We start from the raw sequence: 27,006 nt of genomic DNA, 5'->3' as shown, positions 1-27,006 counted from the left end.
TCAATGGAAGGGAAATACCTAAGGTAAATCTACAATTGGAGGTAGGGGGAGGAATTCCCAGCTCGAGGAGACGCTCTTACACTAGCTCTAATTGAGCTAGCAAGCTAAATATAGAGCGCAACTATGGCAGTACAAGCTGCAGGCGGGGCTACCCGCCCTGAATACATGCCAGTCAGATACCCTAGGCAAGTTGTCGGAGCAGCTAGCCCCTCCCTCTGCTCGTGCCACACACTACTTTTAACACACTAGTTAATTAAAAGTTAACACATGTATGTTTCCTCAAGCTGGAAATCACATCCCAGCTCCAAGTGTAGATACACCCCAGAAGACACAGCAATGCTAAAAGTGACCTAGCAGTGATAATGGACAGCAAATTATACAAGACTTTACATGAAGATATATCAACAGGAAAAGACAATGAAGTCTGAATATTCAGACAGCACATTACAAACCAGTGAAGCAACAGTCTCTGCACACAGCTCTGGTGGGGATGGAATACTGTGCTCAGTCCACCTCACCAGATTTTTATGCCTCTCTCATTTGAGCACACCCGGCACCTGGTTACCAGAAAGAAACTAGAAAAAATATGAAACACAGCAACACAAATTAAGGGGCAAGAGAGACTGATGAAAGAAAGATTAAAAGGGACTAAATATCTATAGCCTAGCAAAGCACCTACCATGAGGTGTGTACAAGGTACAGGATAAAAGTCTACCAGTATTTCAGTAGTGTAAATACTAAGGTGGGAGAGGAGGGTTATACAAGAGAAAAGGGATGAAATGAAGGGGAAAAAAAAGAAAATTTATGATAAATATCAAGGACAGGAATGAAGTGAATGGGGACAGGGAATAGCCTATGGGTAGTAATACAAGCCCATCAGCTGGGATACTTAGTCCCAAAGGAAAAGGAGTACTGGTGGCACCTTAGAGACTAACAAATTTATTAGAGCATAAGCTTTCGTGAGCTACAGCTCACTTCATCGGATGCATTTGGTGGAAAAAACAGAGGAGAGATTTATATACACACACACAGAGAACATGAAACAATGGGTTTATTGTTTCATGTTCTCTGTGTGTGTGTATATAAATCTCTCCTCTGTTTTTTCCACCAAATGCATCCGATGAAGTGAGCTGTAGCTCACGAAAGCTTATGCTCTAATAAATTTGTTAGTCTCTAAGGTGCCACCAGTACTCCTTTTCTTTTTGCGAATACAGACTAACACGGCTGCTACTCTGAAACCTTAGTCCCAAAGGGTGTCTATATTAGAATAAAACACCCACAGCTGACCTGGGTCAGCTGACTTGGGCTCATTGGGCTCTGGCTGTAATGCTATAGAATCTAAAGTGTAAACATCCGGGCTTGGGCTGTCTATACTGCAATTTTATAGGCCTGCAGCCTGAGTCAGCTGACAGGGGCCAGCCACATGTATTTTATTGCAGTGTAGTGCACACGTGTATTTTATTGCAGTGTAATGCAAGAGTGACAAAACATTAGGTCATGTGCCAGTGGGAGCAATCATGCTCTGGCATAGGCACACACTCAGTGACCAAACAGCTGTTTTCTCATCTCTAACTTCAATGAAATCTGAGCCAATCTGCATTTTTATTTTATACATTTCCTTTTTAGTTAACTTTGAGACTCACTCTCAATGTCCTTGGCTTTACTTCTCCTGGGTGCCCAGTGATGATATCTGCAAGGCAGACAGTAGCTTCCAACAAGCTCTCAGTTTCCACATAAGGAGACTGGTATATCAGGATTCAAGGACCCAAGTGGGGAGGATTGCTCAGGAGGGAGGGAAGAGCCTTCATATACAGTATGTGCAAGTTCAGCACAGGAACAAGTGCTGCAGAGGTGGTATGCAAAGTGGGGTGTACTGCTAAAGGCAAGGAGTCACAGTTTGATCTCTGTGCCATTGTTAGCAGCAGAAGAGACTCCTTGGCATGATTGTCTCCCCTCCTCTCCTGGCAGTTTGGGGAGGGAGGTGCTCCTCGTAGCAGGGATGGGGGCTGCTAGAGATACCACCAACATATCAAAAGAGCCACCGTGACCCAGCTTTGCGCCACTGCCCGTTAGTGCAGAAGTAGCAAGGCCAACTTCCTTTAACCCCTCTTGAACTTTGTCATGCTGCACTCTCCCAAGCTATTGGGACATGGTGTCTACCCCCAACCCCATTGCTAGATCCCGTAATCAGGGGCTGGGGAATTCTCTCTCCTCCATGACACGTTCCCAAGCTCTCAAAGGACTTATGTGGCTGCTCCCAGGAGACAAAGGATATTGCTATTTTACTTTGTCCTCAACCATGGTCATTTTTCCATATCCCTTTTCAAACACAAGTTAAGTTCGCTGAATAATATATCGAGCTAGTGAACACTTATCAGAATACTTTACTTGAATAATCACTGAGTCAATTTTGACTACTACTTGATTGATTTTTGTTTTTTAAATAAAATGCACTGTCTCTGCAGTGCTGTAGAAAATGCAATCTTACACTTGTATCAACCCAATGTCCTTGCCCCCAGAATGAGGAGTATTTTTGAAGAGTCTGTGGAGACTACCCTTTGTGTGCAGAGCTGCAATCTCTTGCCTAGATTTAGACATACCAGGCCAGGTGCTCCGATGATTTAAACTACCATGGCCTCACTGACAAAAGTGTGCTTGGCAGCAGAGAAGCACAATCTCTACTCCCTGCTAGTAATGTGCCTGGCACCTCACGAGAGCTAACCCAACCCTCTTTGTTTAGAATAGGTTTTCCTGCACTTCCACTGCCCTTGTTCACACAGCTGTGGCTATGTCAGCTCGCTCCTCAGCCCCTTCCTGTGTTTAGCAGCTCACATGCTGGCTTGCCCACGCTCCTCAGTGATGCATAGACATAACCTCAGTGGAGCTACACCAATTTACAGTAGTTGAGGATCTGTCCTACCCTTATAAGCTCTCTCTGCTGTCTATAAATAAGTCCACTGTCACATCCCTAGTACTGTGTATCACCTAGAATCCTTTATTTATCCTCAGACTGACATTTTCTCTCTTAGTCCCTCTTATATTGGAGTTAAACCAGCAAAGGTCCAGGCTTTTAAGTGTTTTTAAACCCAGCACAAGCTAACGACATGATCTACAGCAGTTCCTAATCTCACTTGACCTCTATCCAGAATGGCCACCTAATTCATGAGTAAACAAGTTACCATGAACAAGATATATACTAACTCTTTCAAGCCAAGATTATTTTAGACAATCTCTAGACAGGGCCTTAGTTTCTCTAATTTACATAATTCCGTTTTGTGGTACATTTCAAAAATCACAGAGTCAGCTTCATAAATTTTTAAGTTGATATAATTGTAAGAAGAAATGTAGGTGAACTGCCTACAACCCAAGGGTGAGAAGTACGTATCACGTACAGGAACCAACCTTTATTTTTCTTAACTACTGGACCAAAGAAAATTAGAGGCTGGATTTAGCTCAATCATGCCTTAGCCTACTTCCATGATTCTATTTAGCATGTGATTCTGCTTACATACATTTCTTTAAAGAAACAAGAAGAATAAAAATGCTTGAACATAAGAATGGGCCTACAAGGTCAGATCAATGGTCCATCCAGCCCAGTATCCTGTCTTCAGAGAGAATGACCAGAACAGGGCAATTATCGAGTGATCCATTCTGTTGTCCAGTCCCAGCATCTGGCAGTCAGAAGCTTAAGGACACCCAAAGCATGGGGGTTGCATCCCTGACCATTATGATGGACCTATCCTCCATGAACTTTTCTTATTCTTTTTTGAGCCCAGTTATAGTTTTGGCCTTCACAGCATCCCATGGCAACGAGTTTCACAGGTTGATTGTGCATTGTGTGAAGTACTCGCTTTCATTTTAAACTGGCTGCCTTTTAATTTCATTGGAGAACCCTATTCCTTATGTTAAGTGAAGATATATGTAACACTTCCTTATTCACTTTCTCCACACTATTCATGATTTCTAACATATCCCCCCACAACTGTCTCTTTTCTAAGATGAACAGTACCAACCTGTTTAATCTCACTTAATTTTTGTTGCTCTTCTCCGTATCTTTTGATTTCCTAATATATCTTTTTTGAGATGGGCTACCAAAACTGCTGTATACAAGATGTGGGTGTACCATGGATTTATATAGTGGTATTATGATATTTACCATCTTATTATCTATCCCTTTCCTAATGGTTGCTAATATTGTTAGGTTTTTTGACTGCCAATGCACACTGAGCAGCTGTTTTCACAGAACCATCTACGATGATTCCAAGATCTCTTTCTTGAGTGGTAACATCTAATTTAGACCCCATCATTTTGTATGTATACTTGGAATTGTTTTCCAATGTGCGCTACTTGCATTTATCAACATTGAATTTCATATGCTATTTTGTTGCCCAGTTTCATGAGACTCCTTTGTAACTGTTCACTGTCTCCCTTGGACTTAACTATCAAGTAATTTTGTACATTCTGCAAATTTTGCCATCTCACTGTTTACTCCTTTTTCCAGATCATTTATGAACATGTTTAACAGCACAGGTTCCATACAGATCTCTAGGGACCTGCTATTTACTTCTCTCTACTCTGAAAACTGACCATTTATTCCTAACCTTAGTTTCCTTCCTTTATATCCCATAGAGGACCTTCCCTCTTATCCCATGGGGGCTTACTTTGCTTAAGAGCCTTTGGTGAGGGACCTCTCAAAGGCTTTCTGAAAGTCCAAGTATATCCATTGGATCACCCTTGTCCACATGCTTGTTGACTCTCTCAAATAATTCTAATAGATTGGTGAGGCATGATTTCCCTTTACATAAAGCCATGCTGACTCTTCCCCAACAAATTGTGTTCATCTATGTGTCTGATAATTCTGTTCTTTACTATAGTTTCAACCAGTTTGCCTGGTACTGAAGTTAGGCTTACTGGCCTGTAATTGCCACGATTGCCTCTAGAGACACTTTAAAAATTGGTGTCACATTAGTTATCCTCCAGTCATCTATCACAGAAGAGGATTTAAGTGATAGGTTACATACCATAGTAAATAGCTCTCTAATTTTATATTTGAATTCCATTAGAACTCTTGGGTACATATCATCTGGCCCTGGTGACTTATTACTCTTAATTTATCAATTTGCTCCAAAACATGCTGTACTGACACCTCAGTCTAGGACAGTTCCTCAGGTTTGTCACTTAAAGAATGGCTCAGGTGTAGGAATCTTCCTCACATCCTGTACAATGAAGACTGATGCAAAGAATTCATTTAGCTTCTTCGCAATGGCCTTGTCTTCCTTGAGTGCTCCTTTGATTGTCCAGTGGACCTACTGATAGTTTAGCAGGCTTCCTATTTGATATACTTACATTTTGCTGTTTTCTTATTCTTTTGCTAGCTACTCTTCATATTCTTTCTTGGCCTGCCTCATAATATTTTTACACTTGACTTGTCAGATTTTATGCTCCTTTCCATTTTCCTCAGTTGGATTTGACTTCCAATTTTAAAAGGATGTCTTTTTGTCTTTAACCACTTCTTTTATTCTGTTTAGCCATTGTGGCATTTTTGGGGTCTCAATTCTTTTTAATTTGGGGTATACATTTGATTTGACCCTCTATTATGGTGTTTTTAAAACATTTCCCGACAGCTTGCAGGCATTTCACTCTTGTGATTATTCCTTTTAGTTTTTATTTAACTAGCTTCCTCATTTTTTGTGTAGTTCTCCTTTTAGAAGTTAAATGTTTTTGTGGTGGGCTTGATTTTCCCCCCTAAAAAGGATGTTAAATTTAATTACATTATGGTTGCTATTACTGAGCGGTTCAGCTACATCCATCTCTTGGACCAGATCTTGTGCTCCCTTTGTCAGTTCCAGGATCAGCTACTCCAAGAAGCAGTCACTAAAAGTGTCTGTCTGCATCCTGTCCTGAGGTGACATGTACCCAGTCATTAGGAGGATAGTTGAAATCCCCCATTATTATTATTTTTTCTATTTCTATATACTTTCTAATCTCCCTGAGCATTTCACAATCACTATCACCATCCTTGGTCAGCTGGTCAGTAGTATATCCCTACTGCTATATTCTTATTATTCAAACCTGGAGTTTCAATCCCCAGAGATTCTATGGTAGAGTTTGATTCAATTAAGATTTTTGTTATTTTTGACTCTGTTTTGCCACTAGTACAACCTACTCTGACATTCCTATATATTTTGTATGCTGGTATTATAGTGTCCCACTGATTATCGTTCCACCAAGTTTCTCTGATGCCTCTTAGCTCAATAACCTCAATTAATAGCAGGTACTCAAATTCACCCATCTTAGTTTTTAGACTTCTAGCATTTGTACACAAGCACTTATAACATTTGTCAATATTTAGTTATCTGCCTTCATGTGATGTAACTGAATGGGACTCTCATTTGACTGTTTCTCTTCAGTTCCTCTCTGTAATTTATCAACTTCTATCCTCTCCTCCTTACTAAGCTACAGAGAATCCCTGTTAATAGACCTTCTGCTAAGGGATGTCTATCTGAACTGTGTGTTCCTCCGCACCTACAGGCTTTCCCCAGCCCTTAGTTTAAAAACTCCTCTACCACCTTTTTAATTTTACTTGCCAGCAATCTGGTTCTGTTTGGTTTAGGTGGAGCCCAGCCTTCCTGAATAGGCTCCTCCTTTCCCAAAACATTCCCCAATTCCTAATAAACCTAAATCCCTTCTCTCTACAACATTGTCTCATCCACACATTGAGATCCTGCAGTTCTGCTTTACTGGTCTTGTGCATTTCAAAGAATGCTACCATGGAGGTCTTTGACTTTAACCTCTTACCTAGCATCTTAAATTTTGCCTCCAGAACCTCTCTCCTACCTTTCCCTATGTCACTGGTACTTTATCTAATTGAAAGCTAGTAACCTCCCATGTTGCTGCTGCTGTTAAACAAAAGTACACCATCATTGGTAAACTGAAAAATAATTGTGTCCTAGCCATCAAATGGTGAAGATGGGTTTGGACTTTGGGAATGGGTTAATTCGTTGATGGGAGACAAATGAGTTTACACCCATTCAGGATAGTCTTTCCTACTCTATTTTTTATTTATAATATGTGCATAGGAGTTGATCTTGTTGCCTTTGACAAAAAAATGGATCAACAGCAGTGTCAAGGTTCCTTCCCCACTCTGAACTCTAGGGTACATAGGTGCATGAAAGACCCCCTAAGCTTATTCTTACCATCTTAGGTTAAACGCCGCCGCCACCAAAGAGTTACACAAAGAACAGGGGAAGTTTCCACTTGGAAATGTCTCCCCCCAGAAATATCCCCCCCAAGCACTATACCCCCTTTCCCTGGGAAGGCTTGATAAAAATCCTCACCAATTTGCATAGGTGAACACAGACTCAAGCCCTTGGATCCTAAGAACAATGAAAAAACAATCAGGTTCTTAAAAGAGAATTTTAATTAAAGAAAAATTAAAAGAATCACCTCTGTAAAATCAGGATGGTAAATACCTTATGGGTAATCAGATTCAAAACAGAGAATCCCTCTAGGCAAAACCTTAAGTTACAAAAAGACACAAAACCAGGAATATACATTCTATTCAGCATAACTTATTTTATCAGCCATTTAAACAGAACAAAATCTAATGCATCTCTAACTAGATTGCTTACTAACTCTTTACAGGAGTTCTGACCTGCATTCCTGCTCTGGTTCCGGCAAAAGCATCACACAGAGAGAACCCTTTGTTTCCCCCTACTCCAGCTTTGAAAGTATCTTGTCTCCTCCTTGGTCATTTTGGTCAGATGCCAGCGAGGTTATCTTAGCTTCTTAACCCTTCACAGGTGAAAGGGTTTTGCCTCTGGCCAGGAGGGATTTAAAGGTGTTTACCCTTCCCTTTATATTTATGACACGCAGAAACAGCAGCAAAGCTCACAGCCCTGTTCAGAGTGCAGTAAAAGACAACTCTGTGTTCCAAATGATGCTTCTGTCCGCTGCTTCCAACTGTTGTATGTATATCCCACTGCAAACACTTTAAATCCCTATTGTACCAATGTGTTTGGCCAGTCACTTAAAAAAACTGACTCCACCTGGCTGGAGTGTGGGGAAGTGGGTCTGTTATCACATCCCCACCCCGTATTAATAATCACTAATCCATCTCCGCTTGTCCATCCTAACAAAGATAGAGCCATTTTAATCCATAATATTTTAAAAGAACTCCTTCTAGTGAGACAGGTTAGCAACTGATGTCTACAATTCTTATTCATGAGCACTCAGTATAGTTGCAAAGACTGATTAGTGAAGGCAATATTAAATAGTCTATTTTCATTTATTTCCCATTTGGTGGTAATAATAAGATCCACCATTTCTGTAGGTTCAAATTGTTCTCCCTGCGTTGTGCTCCCTCTGCTGGTCTGCTGCAAGTTAACAAAACACATTCTGGGAACCATTCTCAAGGGACGTTGTCTATATAGATGGAGCACAAAGTAGTAAATAAATTCAGGGGTTAACAAGCACCATATGTTAAAGAGTCATCACTGTTTGGTTAAGAAGAAAGGAGGAACCTGATAGGAAAATAAATTGCATCTCTGAACTTCTAAGAGGGTTCTGCAAGTAACAGGCAATTAAAAACTCCTAATGTGATTGCATCCGATGAAGTGAGCTGTAGCTCACGAAAGCTTATGCTCAAATAAATTTGTTAGTCTCTAAGGTGCCAAAAAGGTACTCCTTTTCTTTTTACAGATTCTTCTGTGCAGCAAGGTCTCTGCATAAGGGAGACCAGGGGAAGAAGAAAGGAACAGAAGGATGAAGAAAGGAGATCCTTCTACCTTTTTGAGCCAGGTCAACTTTCTTCCCATTACATTCCCTTCTCTCTCCAGCTTCCCCTCCCAGCCTGCTCTCTAACTCACCCTCCTTGCATCGCCAACCTTGAGAAGGGAGGAATTTTGCATGAGACCCGTCAATTTCACCTCTGCAGCGCCTGTCTCAAATTAAAAAAAACAAAAAAAACAAAAAACAAACAAAAAAACCTCCCCTTCCCTGTGCATCCTTTCCCATCCTATCAAAACTCCCATGGTGAGTCCACATCTCATCAACGTTTAGTTTGCCTCCCTATTTTCAGATATCATCTGCCTTTACCACTATTAGTTCACACCCTCAACACTTTATATGGGTTTTTTAAGTTTTGTTTAGATGTTTGAAGCAACAAAGCTTCCTTCACTTCCCTTGGGAGTCTAGTCTATAGCTTAATACGTCTCACTGTCCGTCAGGATGTTTTTCTGTAAGCTTTCCTCTTCCAGTTTCATCCTGTTGCTTCATGCAGTATCCAAAATAAATTCCTATCCCTCCTTGCTATTTGTGGCTTCCAAATATCCATAGGTTGCCCTGACTAACTGTGCTTACCACAGCTATGCTAGATATTTAAATCTTGTTTGCTTATAAAAGTTTCTTTGCCTGGCCAGCTGTCCTTGCTGCTCTGCTATGAACTCACTCCAGTTTATCAGTTGGTCTTTCATAGAGGCACCCAGAACTGAATGCAATATTCTAAGTGGGAATATGAGAAAAGGTGGGGGAGTAGCACTGTATGTAAGGGAGCAGTATGACTGCTCAGAGCTCCGAGCTCCGGTACGAAACTGTGGAAAAACCTGAGTGTCTCTGGATTAAGTTTAGAAGTGTGTGCAACAAGAGTGATGTCATGGTGGGAGTCTGCTATAGACCACCGGACCAGGGGGATGAGGTGGATGAGGCTTTCTTCCGGCAACTCACGGAAGCTACTAGATCGCATGCCCTGATTCTCATGGGTGACTTTAATTTTCCTGATATCTGCTGGGAGAGCAATACAGCGGTGCATAGACAATCCAGGAAGTTTTTGGAAAGCGTAGGGGACAATTTCCTGGTGCAAGTGCTAGGGGAGCCAACTAGGGGGAGCGCTTTTCTTGACCTGCTGCTCACAAACCGGGTAGAATTAGTGGGGGAAGCAAAAGTGGATGGGAATCTGGGAGGCAGTGACCATGAGTTGGTTGAGTTCAGGATCCTGACGCAGGGAAGAAAGGTAAGCAGCAGGATACGGACCCTGGACTTCAGGAAAGCAGACTTTGACTCCCTCAGGGAACAGATGGCCAGGATCCCCTGGGGGACTAACATGAAAGGGAAGGGAGTCCAGGAGAGCTGGCTGTATTTCAAGGAATCCCTGTTGAGGTTACAGGGACAAACCATCCCGATGAGTCGAAAGAATAGTAAATATGGCAGGCGACCAGCTTGGCTTAATGGTGAAATCCTAGCGGATCTTAAACATAAAAAAGAAGCTTACAAGAAGTGGAAGCTTGGACATATGACCAGGGAAGAGTATAAAAATATTGCTCGGGCATGTAGGAAAGATATCAGGAGGGCCAAATCGCACCTGGAGCTGCAGCTAGCAAGAGATGTCAAGAGTAACAAGAAGGGTTTCTTCAGGTATGTTGGCAACAAGAAGAAAGCCAAGGAAAGTGTGGGCCCCTTACTGAATGAGGGAGGCAAGCTAGTGACAGAGGATGTGGAAAAAGCTAATGTACTCAATGCTTTTTTGCCTCTGTTTTCACTAACAAGGTCAGCTCCCAGACTGCTGTGCTGGGCAACACAAAATGGGGAAGAGATGGCCAGCCCTCTGTAGAGATAGAGGTGGTTAGGGACTATTTAGAAAAGCTGGACGTGCACAAGTCCATGGGGCCGGACGAATTGCATCCGAGAGTGCTGAAGGAATTGGCGGCTGTGATTGCAGAGCCCTTGGCCATTATCTTTGAAAACTCGTGGCGAACGGGGGAAGTCCCGGATGACTGGAAAAAGGCTAATGTAGTGCCCATCTTTAAAAAGGGAAGAAGGAGGATCCTGGGAACTACAGGCCGGTCAGCCTCACCTCAGTCCCTGGAAAAATCATGGAGCAGGTCCTCAAAGAATCAATCCTGAAGCACTTAGAGGAGAGGAAAGTGATCAGGAACAGTCAGCATGGATTCACCAAGGGAAGGTCATGCCTGACTAATCTAATCGCCTTTTATGATGAGATTACTGGTTCTGTGGATGAAGGGAAAGCAGTGGATGTATTGTTTCTTGACTTTAGCAAAGCTTTTGACACGGTCTCCCACAGCATTCTTGTCAGCAAGTTAAGGAAGTATGGGCTGGATGAATGCACTATAAGGTGGGTAGAAAGCTGGCTAGATTGTCGGGCTCAACGGGTAGTGATCAATGGCTCCATGTCTAGTTGGCAGCCGGTGTCAAGTGGAGTGCCCCAGGGGTCGGTCCTGGGGCCCGTTTTGTTCAATATCTTCATAAATGATCTGGAGGATGGTGTGGATTGCACTCTCAGCAAATTTGCGGATGATACTAAACTGGGAGGAGTGGTAGATACGCTGGAGGGGAGGGATAGGATACAGAAGGACCTAGACAAATTGGAGGATTGGGCCAAAAGAAATCTAATGAGGTTCAATAAGGATAAATGCAGGGTCCTGCACTTAGGATGGAAGAATCCAATGCACCGCTACAGACTAGGGACCGAATGGCTCGGCAGCAGTTCTGCGGAAAAGGACCTAGGGGTGACAGTGGACGAGAAGCTGGATATGAGTCAGCAGTGTGCCCTTGTTGCCAAGAAGGCCAATGGCATTTTGGGTTGTATAAGTAGGGGCATAGCGAGCAGATCGAGGGACGTGATCGTTCCCCTCTATTCGACACTGGTGAGGCCTCATCTGGAGTACTGTGTCCAGTTTTGGGCCCCACACTACAGGAAGGATGTGGATAAATTGGAAAGAGTACAACGAAGGGCAACGAAAATGATTAGGGGTCTAGAGCACATGACTTATGAGGAGAGGCTGAGGGAGCTGGGATTGTTTAGTCTGCAGAAGAGAAGAATGAGGGGGGATTTGATAGCTGCTTTCAACTACCTGAAAGGGGGTTTCAAAGAGGATGGCTCTAGACTGTTCTCAATGGTAGCAGATGACAGAACGAGGAGTAATGGTCTCAAGTTGCAATGGGGGAGGTTTAGATTGGATATTAGGAAAAACTTTTTCACTAAGAGGGTGGTGAAACACTGGAATGCGTTACCTAGGGAGGTGGTAGAATCTCCTTCCTTAGAGGTTTTTAAGGTCAGGCTTGACAAAGCCCTAGCTGGGATGATTTAACTGGGACTTGGTCCTGCTTTGAGCAGGGGGTTGGACTAGATGACCTTCTGGGGTCCCTTCCAACCCTGATATTCTATGATTCTATGATTCTAAGTACAGGTGTGGTCACAACAGAGCTGGAGAGTGAGAGGGATATGCCAGTGTGCATATATGTAGCCCAAAGTTGCAATGGCCTTTTTTGTGTCACACTGCAGTGCAAAAATTACATGCAATCCACCATCCAATGCCATCACTAAATATCTTGCAACGTTACTGCTTTTCAGGTTTGTGCCCTCATTCAGTATCTGTGCATCCAGATTGTTTTCCACCGAAAGTATTCTTATGTTTCCATACGTTACTTTTCAGGCTACACTTCTAATTTCTATTGATCCCTTTTCTGGCCCTCATTAATATCTGTAACTCTTTCCACTTACCAAACTTTGGGAAGGTTATTTAAATTAGGATCTGGGGAAAACAGACAAGTACTGAGGGACAATCAGGTCTAACTAAGAGTTAAACAAAGGCAACTATCTGGTAGTGAAAAACTACACCTGGTGCTGCAATGTCCATGCTGCTATTTTTAGTGCATTAGTTTGAGCAGACCTAGCACGAGTGTCTACCCAGACTGGGAGGCATGCTCTGAGCTCTAGGGAGACACACTCTTAATGCCTAGATAGCAATTTGCAAAGTTTACAGACAAGAACAGGTCAACTATAATGCAGGACAATGAGAAAGAACCATGACATAATAGGTCTAGACTGAAACATGGTGGAATGATGGAAGTCATTGAGACAGCTAGGTTGGTAGGTGTCTGGATTTCTCCTCAGATTCCCTGGTACTGATGTGATGTTAGCCTCTCTTCAGCTCAACAGACCCTTACTTCATCCAAAGCTTTTAAGTATGCCTACAGACTTTCCTCCATTTTTGTTGCCACTTCCAAGAATTATGCTATGGATTCTGTTTAAGTATTAGAGTTATCAATTTTCAAAATGAATCTATCCTAGTGCAATCCAATTTCCTTTAGTATTTCGTCTTCCTTTCATGAAAGATATCTGCATGTTTGTAGCATCTGGTCCTGATGTGCCTTTGAGAAGCCTGAATTACCTCTGATTACCACTAGTGAGTCAGTGCTGCTAAAAGGCTAAACCCAATCAAGAAATGCTTCCTTTCTAGTTCCCACTTTCTCGTGTTGCCTAAGGACACAGTCCAATGTCTTAAACTGTGTCAAAAGACAGTTATATATTCTCATGCTGGCTGCTATAGAAAATCCTGAAGTATGTGAGATAGCAAGATTAGATTAGACGAGGTAGTTAAGATTACTGTCCAACATAAATAATTTATTAAATCACAAAATGGAATAGGAATCATACAGTAGTGTTACAATCCAACAGTTTATGCTTCAAAAAAACCAATGTTCAAGTTGCTATATTAGGAATTGTCATGGCTGTGGCTAAGCAACTGCTATTCCAAACCTATGACAATGACATTTCACAGAAGAGGAGTACAAGATACCTGACCTTCCTTCCCTTTCCCGTTTTTAAGTTCCCATTTTCTATACAAGAGCTCAAACATCAAATGCTAGTTTAAAAAGTGTTTTGAACACCTGTGTTGGTTTCCCCCAAATTCCAAGTCATAATACTTACTTGTTGGTTTGCCTTTGGTGTTGTATGACCATGTTTTTCTCATGGATAGTCTCCAGCAAGGCAGTAGCCAAAGATTTAAGATCTGAAATGGACTGCGGCGTGGCTGGTAGGCTACAACCATGATCCTCCGATAACAACTCTTGGACTAAAATGTTAAAACAAAAATGAATCTTACCTTTATGTGGACAGAAGTGTGACACAAGTAGTTAGTCAGACTTACAAAGCAAATCCACCTTTGTTTCATTACTTAGCTGAATGTAGATTTATTCCAACCAACCAGCAAAACAAACCCAGACATATAATACTCAGTCATAAAAAATGGTGGCTGTTTGAGCTGATCATTGTTCTGCAGCAATTGCCAGCAGAAACATAGGTACACCCATTTTCTGCTTAGCTAATATTTCTCTTGGAAAGAACAGATTTCTTTTCAGTTGGAAAGAGCCTCATTTTTCTAACCTATGATCTCCTGCACTGGCAGGAATATTTTTCTTCAGTCCAACTGAAAAACCATGCCTACAAAGAAGGTTTCGTGTTTAGAACTATTGATTCCCTAAGGTTGGTCTAGATTGATGTGACGGTGCTGTCACACATCAGCCTAGAAGAACCTTCTTCTGCAGTAAGGAAGCCTGTGAACTCATTAACCTTGCTCAACAAGTCTACTAGCATCATCACATTTGGTCATTTGCTGTGCCTAGAAACTATACAAATGTATGGAGAAAGAGGACATAAACGGAGCAGTCAGTGCTGGTGAACTTCTTGAGTTTCAACCTGTCATGACAAGTACTGCTGGTTTGGTATGTGCCTGTGTGCATGGAGGAAGGGTGAGGATCACGGTGCAGCAGACAAGATTTGCCAGGGGGAAAAAAAAAAGTTACTTTTTCTTATCCTATTCTCATCTTTTCTGATCCTTAGCCTCTGTTCTGGGTTTGTGTGGGGGAAAACATGTGGGATGAAGCAATTGCTCAGAACTCCTCCTGAAAGGGAGAAGCAAGCCACAGAAGCTCCCAAGTGCAGGAGTGGAACTTGGACTTAATATGCTCCCACCTTTCTTAACCTGCCTTCTCTGTATTACTGCTAAAACAGAGCATCAAGGTTGGCATTGTTAGCAGAGAAAAGAGGTGACAAGAAGAGACTCATCTGGGTCAGAGTTATATTGGGCTTGAAGGCAAGGCAAAGAAGTTTAAGCTTGATGTAATGAACAGGAGGAAGAAAAGGAGGGGAATTTATGGGGTCAGACTGACAGGAAAAGGAAGATAGGTTTAGCAGCTTTATTCTAGATTGGCTGGCAGGTTGAAAGATGATTAGGAAGAAAAACTTCATAGTTCATACTGAAGTAAGAATGTACCACCACGTTCCATCTATGCAGTACCTTGCTTTGCAGAAAGGACTCCAGTCAGTGCACTGCTGCCAGATCTACTGTGAATCTTTGAATTTTTCCGTCTCTCTAGAGCATTCTAAGGAAACAAAAACATTTATTTTTCAGACACATTAGCCTAAGTAAGCATTTTCATTAGAGTAAGGGATCTGAGGGTGGAGATATTAATCCTGGAGTTTCTCTTCTAGGGCATAAGTCTATACCTACACTGCTGGTTGGATGAGTGGGGCTCCTTCTGAAGTATTGGATATACTAGCCAAAAGAGCCTTTGGGACCCTAAAGAATTTATGCACCTCATCACGATCCCCCTTTACTCTTCTTTCTATCCCCCCCCCCACACCACCACTTGGGTTTTTAAAACTTTCCTATTTCTGGAAAAAAGAAATACATTTGTAAATACAGAAACACTCCATGGGGAATGGCAGCCTGGGATAAAATTCTGACCTTCCAGAAAATTTCTCTTGGACATGCTTAAAGAGGGAGAAGAAAAGAGCACTAAAACTCTCTTTAAGGTCTTTTCAGCAGAAAATGCTGGCTTTTAGGAAGAGTTCAAAGCAAAATCATGATTCTCACTAAAGCTGAGCCCTAGTTATTCCCAAAGAACTGTCCTTCAGAAATCAGACACACACACACACACACACACACACACACCTGCTTTGTGACCTCAGTTTCTCAAACCTGTGCCTGGGATGGGGATGGCAGTCCTTTGGAGGAATTTTGCTCTTCACTAGAATGGCAGGGAATGCTGTGACTACTTAACAGTGATTAAGGAATTAAGGAGCATCACCTATAGGCTTAAAAAGTCTCATGCAGAAAAATGGAGGATGTGTTTTTTGATTGAAGTTGGAGCAGAGGGTTAGAGGAAGAATACTCAGATATCTAGATTTAGTCCAGAAGATATATTCTGCAAAAGAACACATGCAGCCTATCCCAAAAGTGGAGGTATAAGGAAGATATATCAATCATTAAAATTTGCCAATCAACAGTACTGGTGTTGGAAAACAGGGAGATAAGAGAACAGCTGCATGATAATAAATGTCCTGACACTTTGTAGAAACACAAGAGCATTAATTTTCACCAATCCTCCATTTAGCAACAAGCTGGAACAATGTCACATCCTAACCCCAACTAGGAGCAATTTTTCCTAGATCTTGAGAGAACACATTCACTTCCTAGATATTTCTAGCAGGTATTTCTTTATGCTATAAAATAGCTGAGAAGTTTATAGGGAAGACTGGGGATGTAAACAAAATACATAAAGGTACTAAAATTATCTAGTCTTAAACTACAGTTAAGAGAAAGTGGTAATTGCAACTGGAATTTTAACTCCTAAGGTGTTACAGACCCAAACAATTTTACACTTTTTAAAATGTGTATAAACAAATGAAAAAAGTCAACTCTATAAATAGAGGAGCGCAGCATAACAATATGCTGGGAGAACTCTACCTTGTACTTAGCAATATTAGACTTAAGAAGGTTGACCTCCTCTTGAAGTTGCTTTAATCTCTCTTGAAGGTATCTGGAAAATACATAATATATATCATTAGACTCCTATATATTGTGCATGTTTGTTTTGTATTAAACACTGGCAATGTATTAGTCATTGCACAGCACAAGGCACAAACAGAGCACTGGAAGGACATTTCACAAGAGGGGGCTTCTACAGTTATGTCTTCACTGGAGAATTCACCTAGCACTGGTGGAGCATCCCCAATGCAAAGCCCTACCCATGCCAGACATATGCATTCACATATGATGCTGTATTAGCCCATATGCTGGTTCTTTGTGGTACATTATACTGGTCTGCTCTACAAATTCATTCACAGGATGCTCACACTCTCTCACTTGGCATGAAGTGGCAGTGCCATGAGAACAATACTTTTACGTTTTGAACTTCCAAGTGGAGACATCTGTTGAAATGCTGTGCAAGTGAAGCAGACATGGAGCAGGCAAATATGGGGTTAAAATGCTGAGACAGTGTAGGTGACTTCCAATGCAGAAGGGAAGATCAAACAAAGTACAGCCCAGGTGCAATCGTGGAACAGCATCAGAAGACTAATAGCAGCCAGGCTGGATTACCCTGCATTCTCACTGCAAAGCAGACAGGTTGCCAGCCCAGGCTAAAGCAACACCAAAGTTCAAGACTATACCTTCAACTGTGTCTACTAGCCTGAGTTTAAAGCACCTTCAAACACAGATTAGAGATCGGGGCAACATCTGGGCTAAAGCCTGAGTTAATTCTTCAGTGAACACATACTTGACTTCAGAAGTCATTTCCCCACCTTTGGCCCCTTAAGTCTGGATGTGTATACTGTAAAACCTCAGAGCTACGGACACCAGAGTTATGAACTGACAAGCCAACTACACCCCTCATTTGAACCGAAAGTATGCAATCAGGCAGCAGCAGAGAAAAAGGGAAAAAAAGCAAATACAATGCAATATTGTGTTAAACGTAACCTACTAAAAAATAAAGGGAAAGCAGCATTTTTGTTCTGCATAGTAAAGTGTCAAAACTGTATTAAGTCAATGTTCAGTTGTAAACTTTTGAAAGAACAACCATAACATTTTGTTCAGAGTTATGAACATTTCAGAACAACAGTGTCTAACTCTGAAATTCTAGGTAATTAAATGTTATGGACATACTGCAAAGCCTCTTCAGGGCCCTCTCTTCTAGCGTCCTAGCAGAGAGCCCAAATCATATTGTAACTGCACTTCCCCTTTCCAAAGCAGTGACAGAGAATTAATGGACTTGCCTACAAGGGCAAATTTTCCCATAAAAAGACAAGCCCTTTCTGTGGTCAAAGCTGGATGCAGAACCATGTATCCATGTGCTCAGGCCCCTCATTTACAAGCTCAAGACTCTGTTTGGTCTCAGTATTCAGTGCAGGATGTCTGAAGGGTACAAATATGGCTACTTCTGAAGTTGTCTTTGATTCTGTGTCATAAACTGATTGAAAGAATATGAATCAGCCCCTCCTTCCTCATCCCCACACACTGCAAAGCATCACTCCCACCATTTCAGCTGAGCAAAATCCAAATAAGCTGCCTGCCATTATGAATTCTGGCTGCTCGTTCATGATTTAGATGGAATGAAAACAAATGTGAAACTGAACAAGTACAAAGCACGACACTTAAGAGTCCAAATCCGTCAGTTTACATACTTTGAAATATTTTCTTTAAAGCTGTGGTGTGGCTGAGCTCCTGATGCAAGCACCAATTTCAGCAATTTGCTGCCTGTCACACAGAGGCTAATTGTGCTAATGGGCAAAGGGTTCATTGCAAGCAACTCCTTTCTCCAACCTGACAAACTCACTGCACCTAATACACCACTTGCATGGTATTTATTCATGAAGTGTAGTATGTGATATAGCGATTCCATATATCACATGGCGGAGAAAGACACTCAGCATCCATTCACTGAGCCAACAGCCTGTGGAGCGGGGGTATTTCATGAAAGATTGGATCCTGGTTCCTAGGAAACCAGCCAGCTTTGCAACAGAACTCTGAGGGGAGGGGAGAACCTACTCTATTAGATAGAAAAGGTAACTATTAATAAGCAGACTTCCTAGCTCAAGTTTTATGATTTTGTTTTGTATTGAGACCATTTGCTTCCATCACTCGTTTCTAGTGAAATCTCTATTCTTTCTTAAATAAACCTTTTGTTTTACTATAAGTGCTCACAAGTGCTGTGCGTTACACAGGAGCAGCAATTTAAGTACACTAATCGAGTACATTACTCGCTGGAGAATGGATGATCTCAGATTTCTGAGAGTAGCCTGTGTTGGGGCTGGATATCACAGGGGAATGCTTCAAAGGGTCTGGGGTGCCCCTCTTGTTAATCTGCAAGGCAAAGCCACAACTGGCACAACTCAAGGAGAGTGCTTGAGTGGCTGACAGGCTGGGGGTGTTAAGGCACTAACACCCAGCTAACCTCAGACAAAGCTACCTCTCGCTCGAGGCAAGGGGTAACTAGGTGACTCAGTCCTTGAACCATGTGAACCATCACACTGTACATACTGGAGAAGCATTGTAGACTTCCTATACACTCACCTGTTTTCCATACACAGGGCATCTACATCAATGATGCGATTTTCATGTCCTCCCAGAATGTGATTAAGCTCTTGGTTGAGTCGGTCTGCTTTATCTTGATAAGAAGAGCGTTCTTCCTTTACATCCTGTAGCTCATCCAATGCGGCTTGAAGATCATGTTCCAGAGTCTCAATCTGAGAAGAAAGCAAAGCTATTGTTATTCTGCAGAATTTACTGAAGAGTTTATCATATCCAGACACAAAACAGTAGCAAGTACTTCACTTCTGAAGAGGGTCAGATTTATAAGGCTAGTTAGTAGATTTATGATAATCCATAAAAGTAAAACAAAAAAGTAGCCATAAACATACTAAAAGGCAGCATATGAAGACTGAACCAAACCCCCAGATTCAAACATCCTTAAAACTTTGGAGAAGTTAAGTTTCAATCTTTGTGGATCACTACATCTCTACTCAAGCTAACTGAATATATTGAGAAAGAAATTAGAATTTACCTTGACCAAGCAATATTTTAATTTATGATGCTCCCTATAATTGTTGTCAGTAATATCACTGAAGACACCACTGTAAGAAAAATTGAGATGCATAACCTTTCTGCAAAATTTCTTTAGCTTGACTCTAAAATTCATATAGCTACAGTTTTTTCTGCACTGCTATTTCCTCCCTTTTAAAATGAGAGCCAAAAAAAGGAAAATAAAGATTGCATTTGTTGTTCTCTTTTGATCATGCATACACAATTTTGTTTTAAAAGTATTGTTTACTCTATTTTTCTCTATTTCATTAAAACTAAAGTTAAAACAAAGTTCAGCAATTAAAACTGAACTACCTTGCAAAATATTTAGAAACTATTTGGAATACAAAAGCAAAGGAAGGTCAGAATTAGGTCAGCAACAAGTGGTTCCTAGCATCGTTATAACTTGGTATCAAGGGACCAAAGAGTTAGCATTTGAGTATAGAGTAGGTCTGGGCTAGTGTAGGGTGTGAGACAAAATCTAGATAAGGCTCTCTTGTGAGATCAGTTCTTAAGAAATTTCAGCACCATCTGAAGGGGGGGGGGGATGTCGGGGCTTGGTGGTTTTGGATTGGACATGGATCCAAGTTTGTAATGACAGGTTTAGCTCCTGGGATTAGAATTTAAAACCCAGCAGCCTTCACAATTCAAAGGGTTTCATATTCAAGGTTCAAGTTTTGACCCATTTCTAATTACAAGAAAATAACCAATCTACATAGGGTAGAAAAACTGTTCTAACACCTGTCCTTAAAATTCAGTTGTTTCAACTGAAGTGTGTTCAGGGCTTTGAAGTTCTGCCTTCAGTACACTAAGGAGGTGTAAACCAGATGAGTACTGGAATGAGAGATACCAACTGCCAGTGGACATCTAGGTGAAGACACCATGAACTCTTGGTGATTCAGTACACAGTGAGTACTAACTGCAGTGTTAAAGAGCACTTTCCTGATGAAAGACACAAGGGATTTTGGACAAAGCATCAATCAGAAGTCTTACCCAATTGTGGAAATTAAAGAACCCACTTTAACATGTTAATCTGTCCCCTGGCTAAATTTCAGTTTGGGCATCTCGTATCATGTCAACTCATGTGCCCTCTGACATTTCTGGTTAAATATGGGATTCTTCACTGACATTCCTAAACTGTTGCTATGTGCTACTCAACAACTGTCACATTCCACCTTTTGAGGTGGATGAATTTCTGAGGCGAAGCAACTTGATCTCCACTGGTACATACCTTGTAAATGCGTAAAATGCTCTGCATGCTCTTTACACATATATTCAATAAATACTACCAGAGTATAAACTTCCTTGCCACCAACACCACTATCTGCATTGCAAACCAGGTAACAGCAGAGGCATTGTAATTTACTTGTTCTTTTGCCAGCAGTGAAAATCTCTCACTGAACGCCCATTAGTTATTACTTGTTCTCGTGCTTTCTCCAGCTGCTGAACAAGGTCTTCACGCTCATGTGCTGCAAAGTGGCGTGTCCCAACTTCTTCATCTCCAAGTCTTTGTTTTGCTATTGTCATTCTAAGGAGCTGCAAGAAATGCCAAGACTTCATAAACCACAGTTTGAACACCTGAGAGAATATTAGGAGAGTATATTGTATCACTAGATATGGAATGTTATCAAAGAGCCTTTCCAGACTCTCACAAATCTGAACCAGACATATTTTACAAGAGATCACTTTTCTGCCTGTGAGCCCTATCCCATTCTCATTCAAATTGATGGGTGTTTGGCCAGTGACTTCAAAGAGCCAGATTAGGCCCTCTAGCAGTAATTTAAGAATTTTACATATGGGCATACGTTTAAAGTGAGTATGGACATATGATCCATCCTCATTCTCCAGAAAAGACAAGGTTTTGGATTTTAAAAATTATTTGCTACCAGAAATAATATCTTGCTTTTATATCAGGCTTTTCACCCCTATATCTGAAAGATGTTTGCAAAGGACAATAACTATTATCCTAATTTTACAGATTAGGAAACATGGCACAAAGAAGTAAAGTGACTTGCCCAGCACCACACCTAAACTAAATCCAGTGGCAACTTTTGTGCAGAATTAGCACAAAGATTAAATGAACGGGGCTATTTTTAGATGAACATGAAAACAAACGTTTCTGAAATATCTACTAACATATAATGTGGAAGATGTTAAAAATATTTAGTTAAAATGCAAAACTAAATCTTTAAGATTTTCAGCATCTTTCATGGCTAGCAAACATTTTTTAAACTAAGCCTGACCTGAATTAACATCCAACCGTTTTCAACACTACTGTTAAACAGAAGCTACTCTGAGGATTAGGTTTCAAGGATTAAAAGGGGTAAAATAAACAGCTTACAGAGTGCATAGGCTAAAGAACATGCATCATTTAGAATTGTTTATACTTTGCACAGTTCGGAAAAAGTGCTACATCCCAGTAGCCCAATTTGTGGGATTTCCATAGAGGCTTGAGAAATCTGCGGTGAGAATTCCCATGACTTCCCTCCCATTTTTCAGCAGCACAAAGGAATTAATGTGCACCATTATATTTCAGAGTTAGCAAATCAATCTTCTGAAACAGAAGACTGTATATTCCATTTATTTTAGGTATTTAGAGGATGCCAGTCACCATAGTACCTATGTGCTACTTAAAATCCTACTGATGCAAAGCAGGCCATCAAAAACAGGTTTTTCTTCTCCACTTCAGCCCATTTAGTCCACACAAGTGCTGCTACTATAGCTTCTCCTGATAAGCTCTAAAGGGTGATTTACAGCTCCTGAGTGAAGTAATGGTCCACAGGCTACTTTATTTTTGACAAACTGCATTTCCCCCTTCCCACAGAAAAACAGTGTGGATTATATTGTAAGGAGCACACTCTGAATTGTTCCTGGAAAATATACCAGTGGCTAATTTAAAAAAAAATTTTTTTTTAAACCAAGCAGGTTGAGGAATGGGGCCAGAGCTTTCGTATGATTATTCGTGAAAGGGGGAGAAACCAGATGAGTACTGGGATGAGAGATACCAGCTGCCAGTGGACATCTAGCAGATGTGAAAGGGGAGAAACACATAGTGCTAATAGCCAAACTGTATTACAGCATCTCACTTTGCGACTGGTTAGAAAAGTAAAATGAAATAAGGATCAGAAGGCTCAGAAAATGGAAGCAGGGAACCTTCTTCCCCCTCAATGCAAGTAACAGCTTAGGATCTCTCCAAAGCACACCCAGCACTAGAGAGGGAGAGCTTGGTTAATGCCATTCAACCATGCTCATCGCACACCCCAAGAAGAGGCTGGGGTATAATATGCAACAGCCTGTGGTGCTGAGACAATTTGTACAGTGGGGGTTCTCAGAGCCATTGAAGTAAACTGTAAACCCTGTATATGATGGAAACCACTTCAAACCAGGGGGTACTGTCACATCCCCAGCACCCCTAGTTCCAGCACTCTCGATTACAGCCTTGAGTAAATACTACTTGCAGGAATAAGGGTTGCAAGGCCCAAAGTTTGTTCCAGTCAAATCACAGTTCTTTATTTACTGATGAAGTGTGTGGGGGTGGTGGGAATCCTAAACACAAATCTTATTCCTAAACGACAGATCACTTCAGACATTCAGCAACTCAGACAGCAGATGCGGCTGAGTGGGCCTAGCCCTCCAGGTCTGCACCCTGAGCATCTGCTGATCTGGCACCACCTACTGTGAAGATTTTTCCCTTTGTAACTCTTGGAATGTCAGCATTTTCATGTTATGCTGGGGGAAAGCAAAGGAGCGGGGGGGGGGAGGGGGGGAGGGCAGAAGCGTTTATTCTATATTTTAGCCTTTTATTATAATATTTGTACTCTGTCCCTCTGGGCACTGTATTTTTATTGAACTATCATTCAGAATTCATTCAGGATAGAACCACTCAGCTTCATTTTGTTACCCTATTCCTCAGAATAGGTTAATACAAATAAAGGACCCCTCAGGACTCCAAAAATATTTCCAGCACAGTAGATTTTGAAGTGAAGTGCACTTCAAACAGAGGCAGTGGTTCCTGAGAGGCTCAGCATACACTAAACAAACAGGCTTTCACCAAACAAAGCAGGGTGCAGCATGCCATTATTTAGCAACACTCTCGCTACTGTGCTAGGCTCAGGCAAAAATGATAAAAATCAAAATTTATTTTAACCCAACAATTTGGGTTAAGATGAATAAAGATAGATACCTCAATCAGACCTCACAGTTATAGGTGCTGAACAGAGGAAGTGAAAAGCAAATTCTGCACATCAGGCAGTAGTTGCAGTTAACACAGGCATGTTAATCTGGCAGAGCCTTCTAGGCATCATGGCTAAGGCTCCGAGTCTTTCACAGAGGTCACAGATTCCGTGACTTTCTAGGACCTCCGTGACTTCTTCAGCTGCAGCAGCTGACCCCAGGGCCGCCCGAGCAGCCTCTAGCTTTCATCCAGATCACACCACACGATCAATTGTTTACAGCCACGCTCTATGATATAACCGCATTTGCTCCAACCCCTCAGACAGAGACAAACACCTACAAGATCTCTATCATGCATTCTTACAACTACAATACCCACCTGCTGAAGTGAAGAAACGGATTGACAGAGCCAGAAGAGTACCCAGAAGTCACCTACTACAGCATAGGCCCAACAAAGAAAATAACAGCACACCACTAGCCATCACCTTCAGTCCCCAACTAAAACCTCTCCAATGCATCATCAAGGATCTACAACCTATCCTGAAGGATGACCCATCATTCTCACAGATCTTGGGAGACAGGCCTTGCTTACAGACAGGCCCCCAACCTAAGCAAATACTCACCAGCAACCACACACCACACAACAGAACCACTAATCCAGGAACCTATCCTTGCAACAAAGCCCGTTGCCAACTCTGTCCACATATCTATTCAGGGGACACCATCATAGGGCCTAATCACATCAGCCACACTATCAGAGGCTCGTTCACCTGCGCATCTACCAATGTGATATATGCCATCATGTGCCAGCAATGCCCCTCTGCCATGTACATTGGTCAAACTGGACAGTCTCTACGTAAAAGAACGAATGGACACAAATCAGACGTCAAGAATTATAACATTCAAAAAACACTCGGCGAACATTTGAATCTCTCCGGTCACTCGATTACAGACCTAAGAGTGGCTATCCTTCAACAAAAAAGCTTCAAAAACAGACTCCAGCGAGAGACTGCTGAATTGGAAATAATCTGGAAACTGGATACAATTAACTTAGGCTTGAACAGAGACTGGGAGTGGATGGGTCATTACACAAAGTAAAACTATTTCCCCATATTATTTCTCTTCCCCACCCCACCATTCCTCAGACATTCTTGTTAACTGCTGGAAATGGCCCACCTTGATTATTACCACACAAGGTTTTCCTCCTCCCCCCCTCCTGCTGGTAATAGCTCATCTTAAGTACTCACTCTCCTTACAGTGTGTATGATAAAACCCATGGTTTCATGTTCTCTCTCTCTCTCTGTGTGTGTGTGTGTGTGTGTGTGTGTGTGTGTGTGTGTGTGTGTGTGTGTGTGTGTGTGTGTGTGTGTGTAAATCTCCCCACTGTATTTTTCACTGAATGCATCCGATGAAGTGAGCTGTAGCTCACAAAAGCTTACGCTCAAATAAATTTGTTAGTCTCTAAGGTGCCACAAGTACTCCTTTTCTTTTTGCAAATAAAAAAGTGTAATATTAAGCATATTATGTAAATATTTGCAGGGTCAGAGCCACAGAAATGCCACTGTCACCCCTAAATAAGTTTCAACTTTGAATCTGTTACCTCTGTGGTATTTTATTTACTAAATTTACTGCACCCTGGCTAAAGCTATTCCTTTCGCCCTTCCCCTCCCCCCCCCAGATTCATAGTTCCTGCTAGAAGCACAATGTGCACAGGTAGCAATTGCCATGGAAAATTAAGAGTACAGCGATACTGCTTTCACAGCATGTGCATATGTATTTTGGGAGCATTATTTTGGTTCCTCTTTTGGTTCATTAGGGATGGGACACACTAGTGACATATTAGATTTTGTTAACTTAAACTCTCTTTCAGGTTCCAAAGGTAGTTTGAAGTTGTGAACTGAATACAGGGATACTGTACTGCACTACCATTTTATCTGATCATACAGAATTTATCTCAAAATATTAACCAGAAGGTTAAATATATAACTAGATTACTCGTGGCCACACACATACAATATGAAGTTACAGTAATTATTTTCAACTCAAATTCTCCATGAAGAGCACCAACCTTAAGCCACAGCAGTGAAATGCTGTCTCCAGCCCATTACATTAATGATATGTTACATTGGCACTTCTGGGTATCCCAGTGCACTTTTGTGTACTTCGCATAACCATAAAACAACTTGAGACAAGGACCTTGAGTATCTACGTTTCTTATAGAGGACCAAGTACACTGTTAGTGTCAAACAACGATTTCTTAGTGTAATAATTACACTTATCACATAGCTAGTTTCTACAGCGATTTGATTCACACGTTTGATACATGCTACAGGTGTCCACCCCCGCCTAGCAGGCTTTAGCTGTCATGCTTCTGGTTCAGCTGGTTAGGCAAAGTTGCCAGATCGACTGGCTTACCACTATACTCCACAGCAGTAACTCAACAGCTTATGGCTCACAGTCACAGCCAGGGGTATATCAAGTCACCACCAAGTCTAAACAGTCAATGACTGATTGCAAGTTGAAGGACTCATCCCTGAAAAGGGCATCAAAACAATATCTATGCTGCTTTATGAACAGACCCTTCAATCCCCTAATTGTCCAGGATGCATCTCACCTTTTTTTTTTTAATCCAAACTTCCCACCATTGCCAGGAAAAGCTCTGGTGCAGATAAGCTGCTGCTGGCATTTTTCTCCAATACCACCACCTACCCCTGATGAAAACAACTCCAGATAACACTGCAGGAAGCCGCCAGCACTCTACACCAGAGTTCATAACACTGCTACTGCCAGATAGCCTGTGACCTAGGCTGGAAATGAGGACCAATTCTGCACAGGCTTGAATTGTGGTAAAGATCTCACACTGAGCAAGTAGTTTGTGTAAGGGAATTCTGGTAATTGGTAAGCTCACGTATAGGACTTCCAAGCCACAATAGGCTGTTTGGCCCAGGGATAGGACCTCTGACACAGTGGGTTTTCACATGACAGACTTAGTTTGACAATGACTTTGTCTCGTGTATGTGCAGTAATACTGTATCAATTATTTTGGACACAACATATTGTCCTATCACTGAACTATACCCTTAGCAGCTCGGCAAATCATTTCTCTGTCAGTGACTTGCTTGAGTGGGAATTAAAGTGGAGATAAGAGTCAACTCATCTCCTAGAAGCGTGTAGC

At 41.6% G+C, this 27,006-nt stretch overlaps 1 protein-coding gene across 6 annotated transcripts in view; it reads right to left on the bottom strand.

Moving 5' to 3' along the window:
• Positions 1-27,006, bottom strand: part of CCDC149 (coiled-coil domain containing 149) — a 71,634-nt gene that overhangs the window by 11,925 nt on the left and 32,703 nt on the right. For 4 of the 6 annotated variants that reach the window (XM_038398961.2, XM_038398965.2, XM_043514061.1 and 1 more), the window contains exons 5-9: positions 21,078-21,194; positions 19,152-19,324; positions 16,548-16,620; positions 15,096-15,180; positions 13,727-13,871 (exon numbers count right to left, since the gene is read on the bottom strand). In XM_038398961.2, coding sequence (XP_038254889.1) covers positions 13,727-13,871; positions 15,096-15,180; positions 16,548-16,620; positions 19,152-19,324; positions 21,078-21,194 — 593 coding nt within the window. Of the gene's footprint in view, positions 1-13,726; positions 13,872-15,095; positions 15,181-16,547; positions 16,621-19,151; positions 19,325-19,641; positions 19,712-21,024; positions 21,195-27,006 lie in introns of all 6 variants that reach the window. The other 2 variants (XM_038398960.2, XM_038398962.2) reach the window with 1 other exon arrangement.

This window comes from Dermochelys coriacea, chromosome 4, assembly GCF_009764565.3.
Source record: "Dermochelys coriacea isolate rDerCor1 chromosome 4, rDerCor1.pri.v4, whole genome shotgun sequence".
NCBI classification, from domain to species: domain Eukaryota; kingdom Metazoa; phylum Chordata; order Testudines; family Dermochelyidae; genus Dermochelys; species Dermochelys coriacea.
This window is presented reverse-complemented; position numbering and strand designations above follow the sequence as displayed.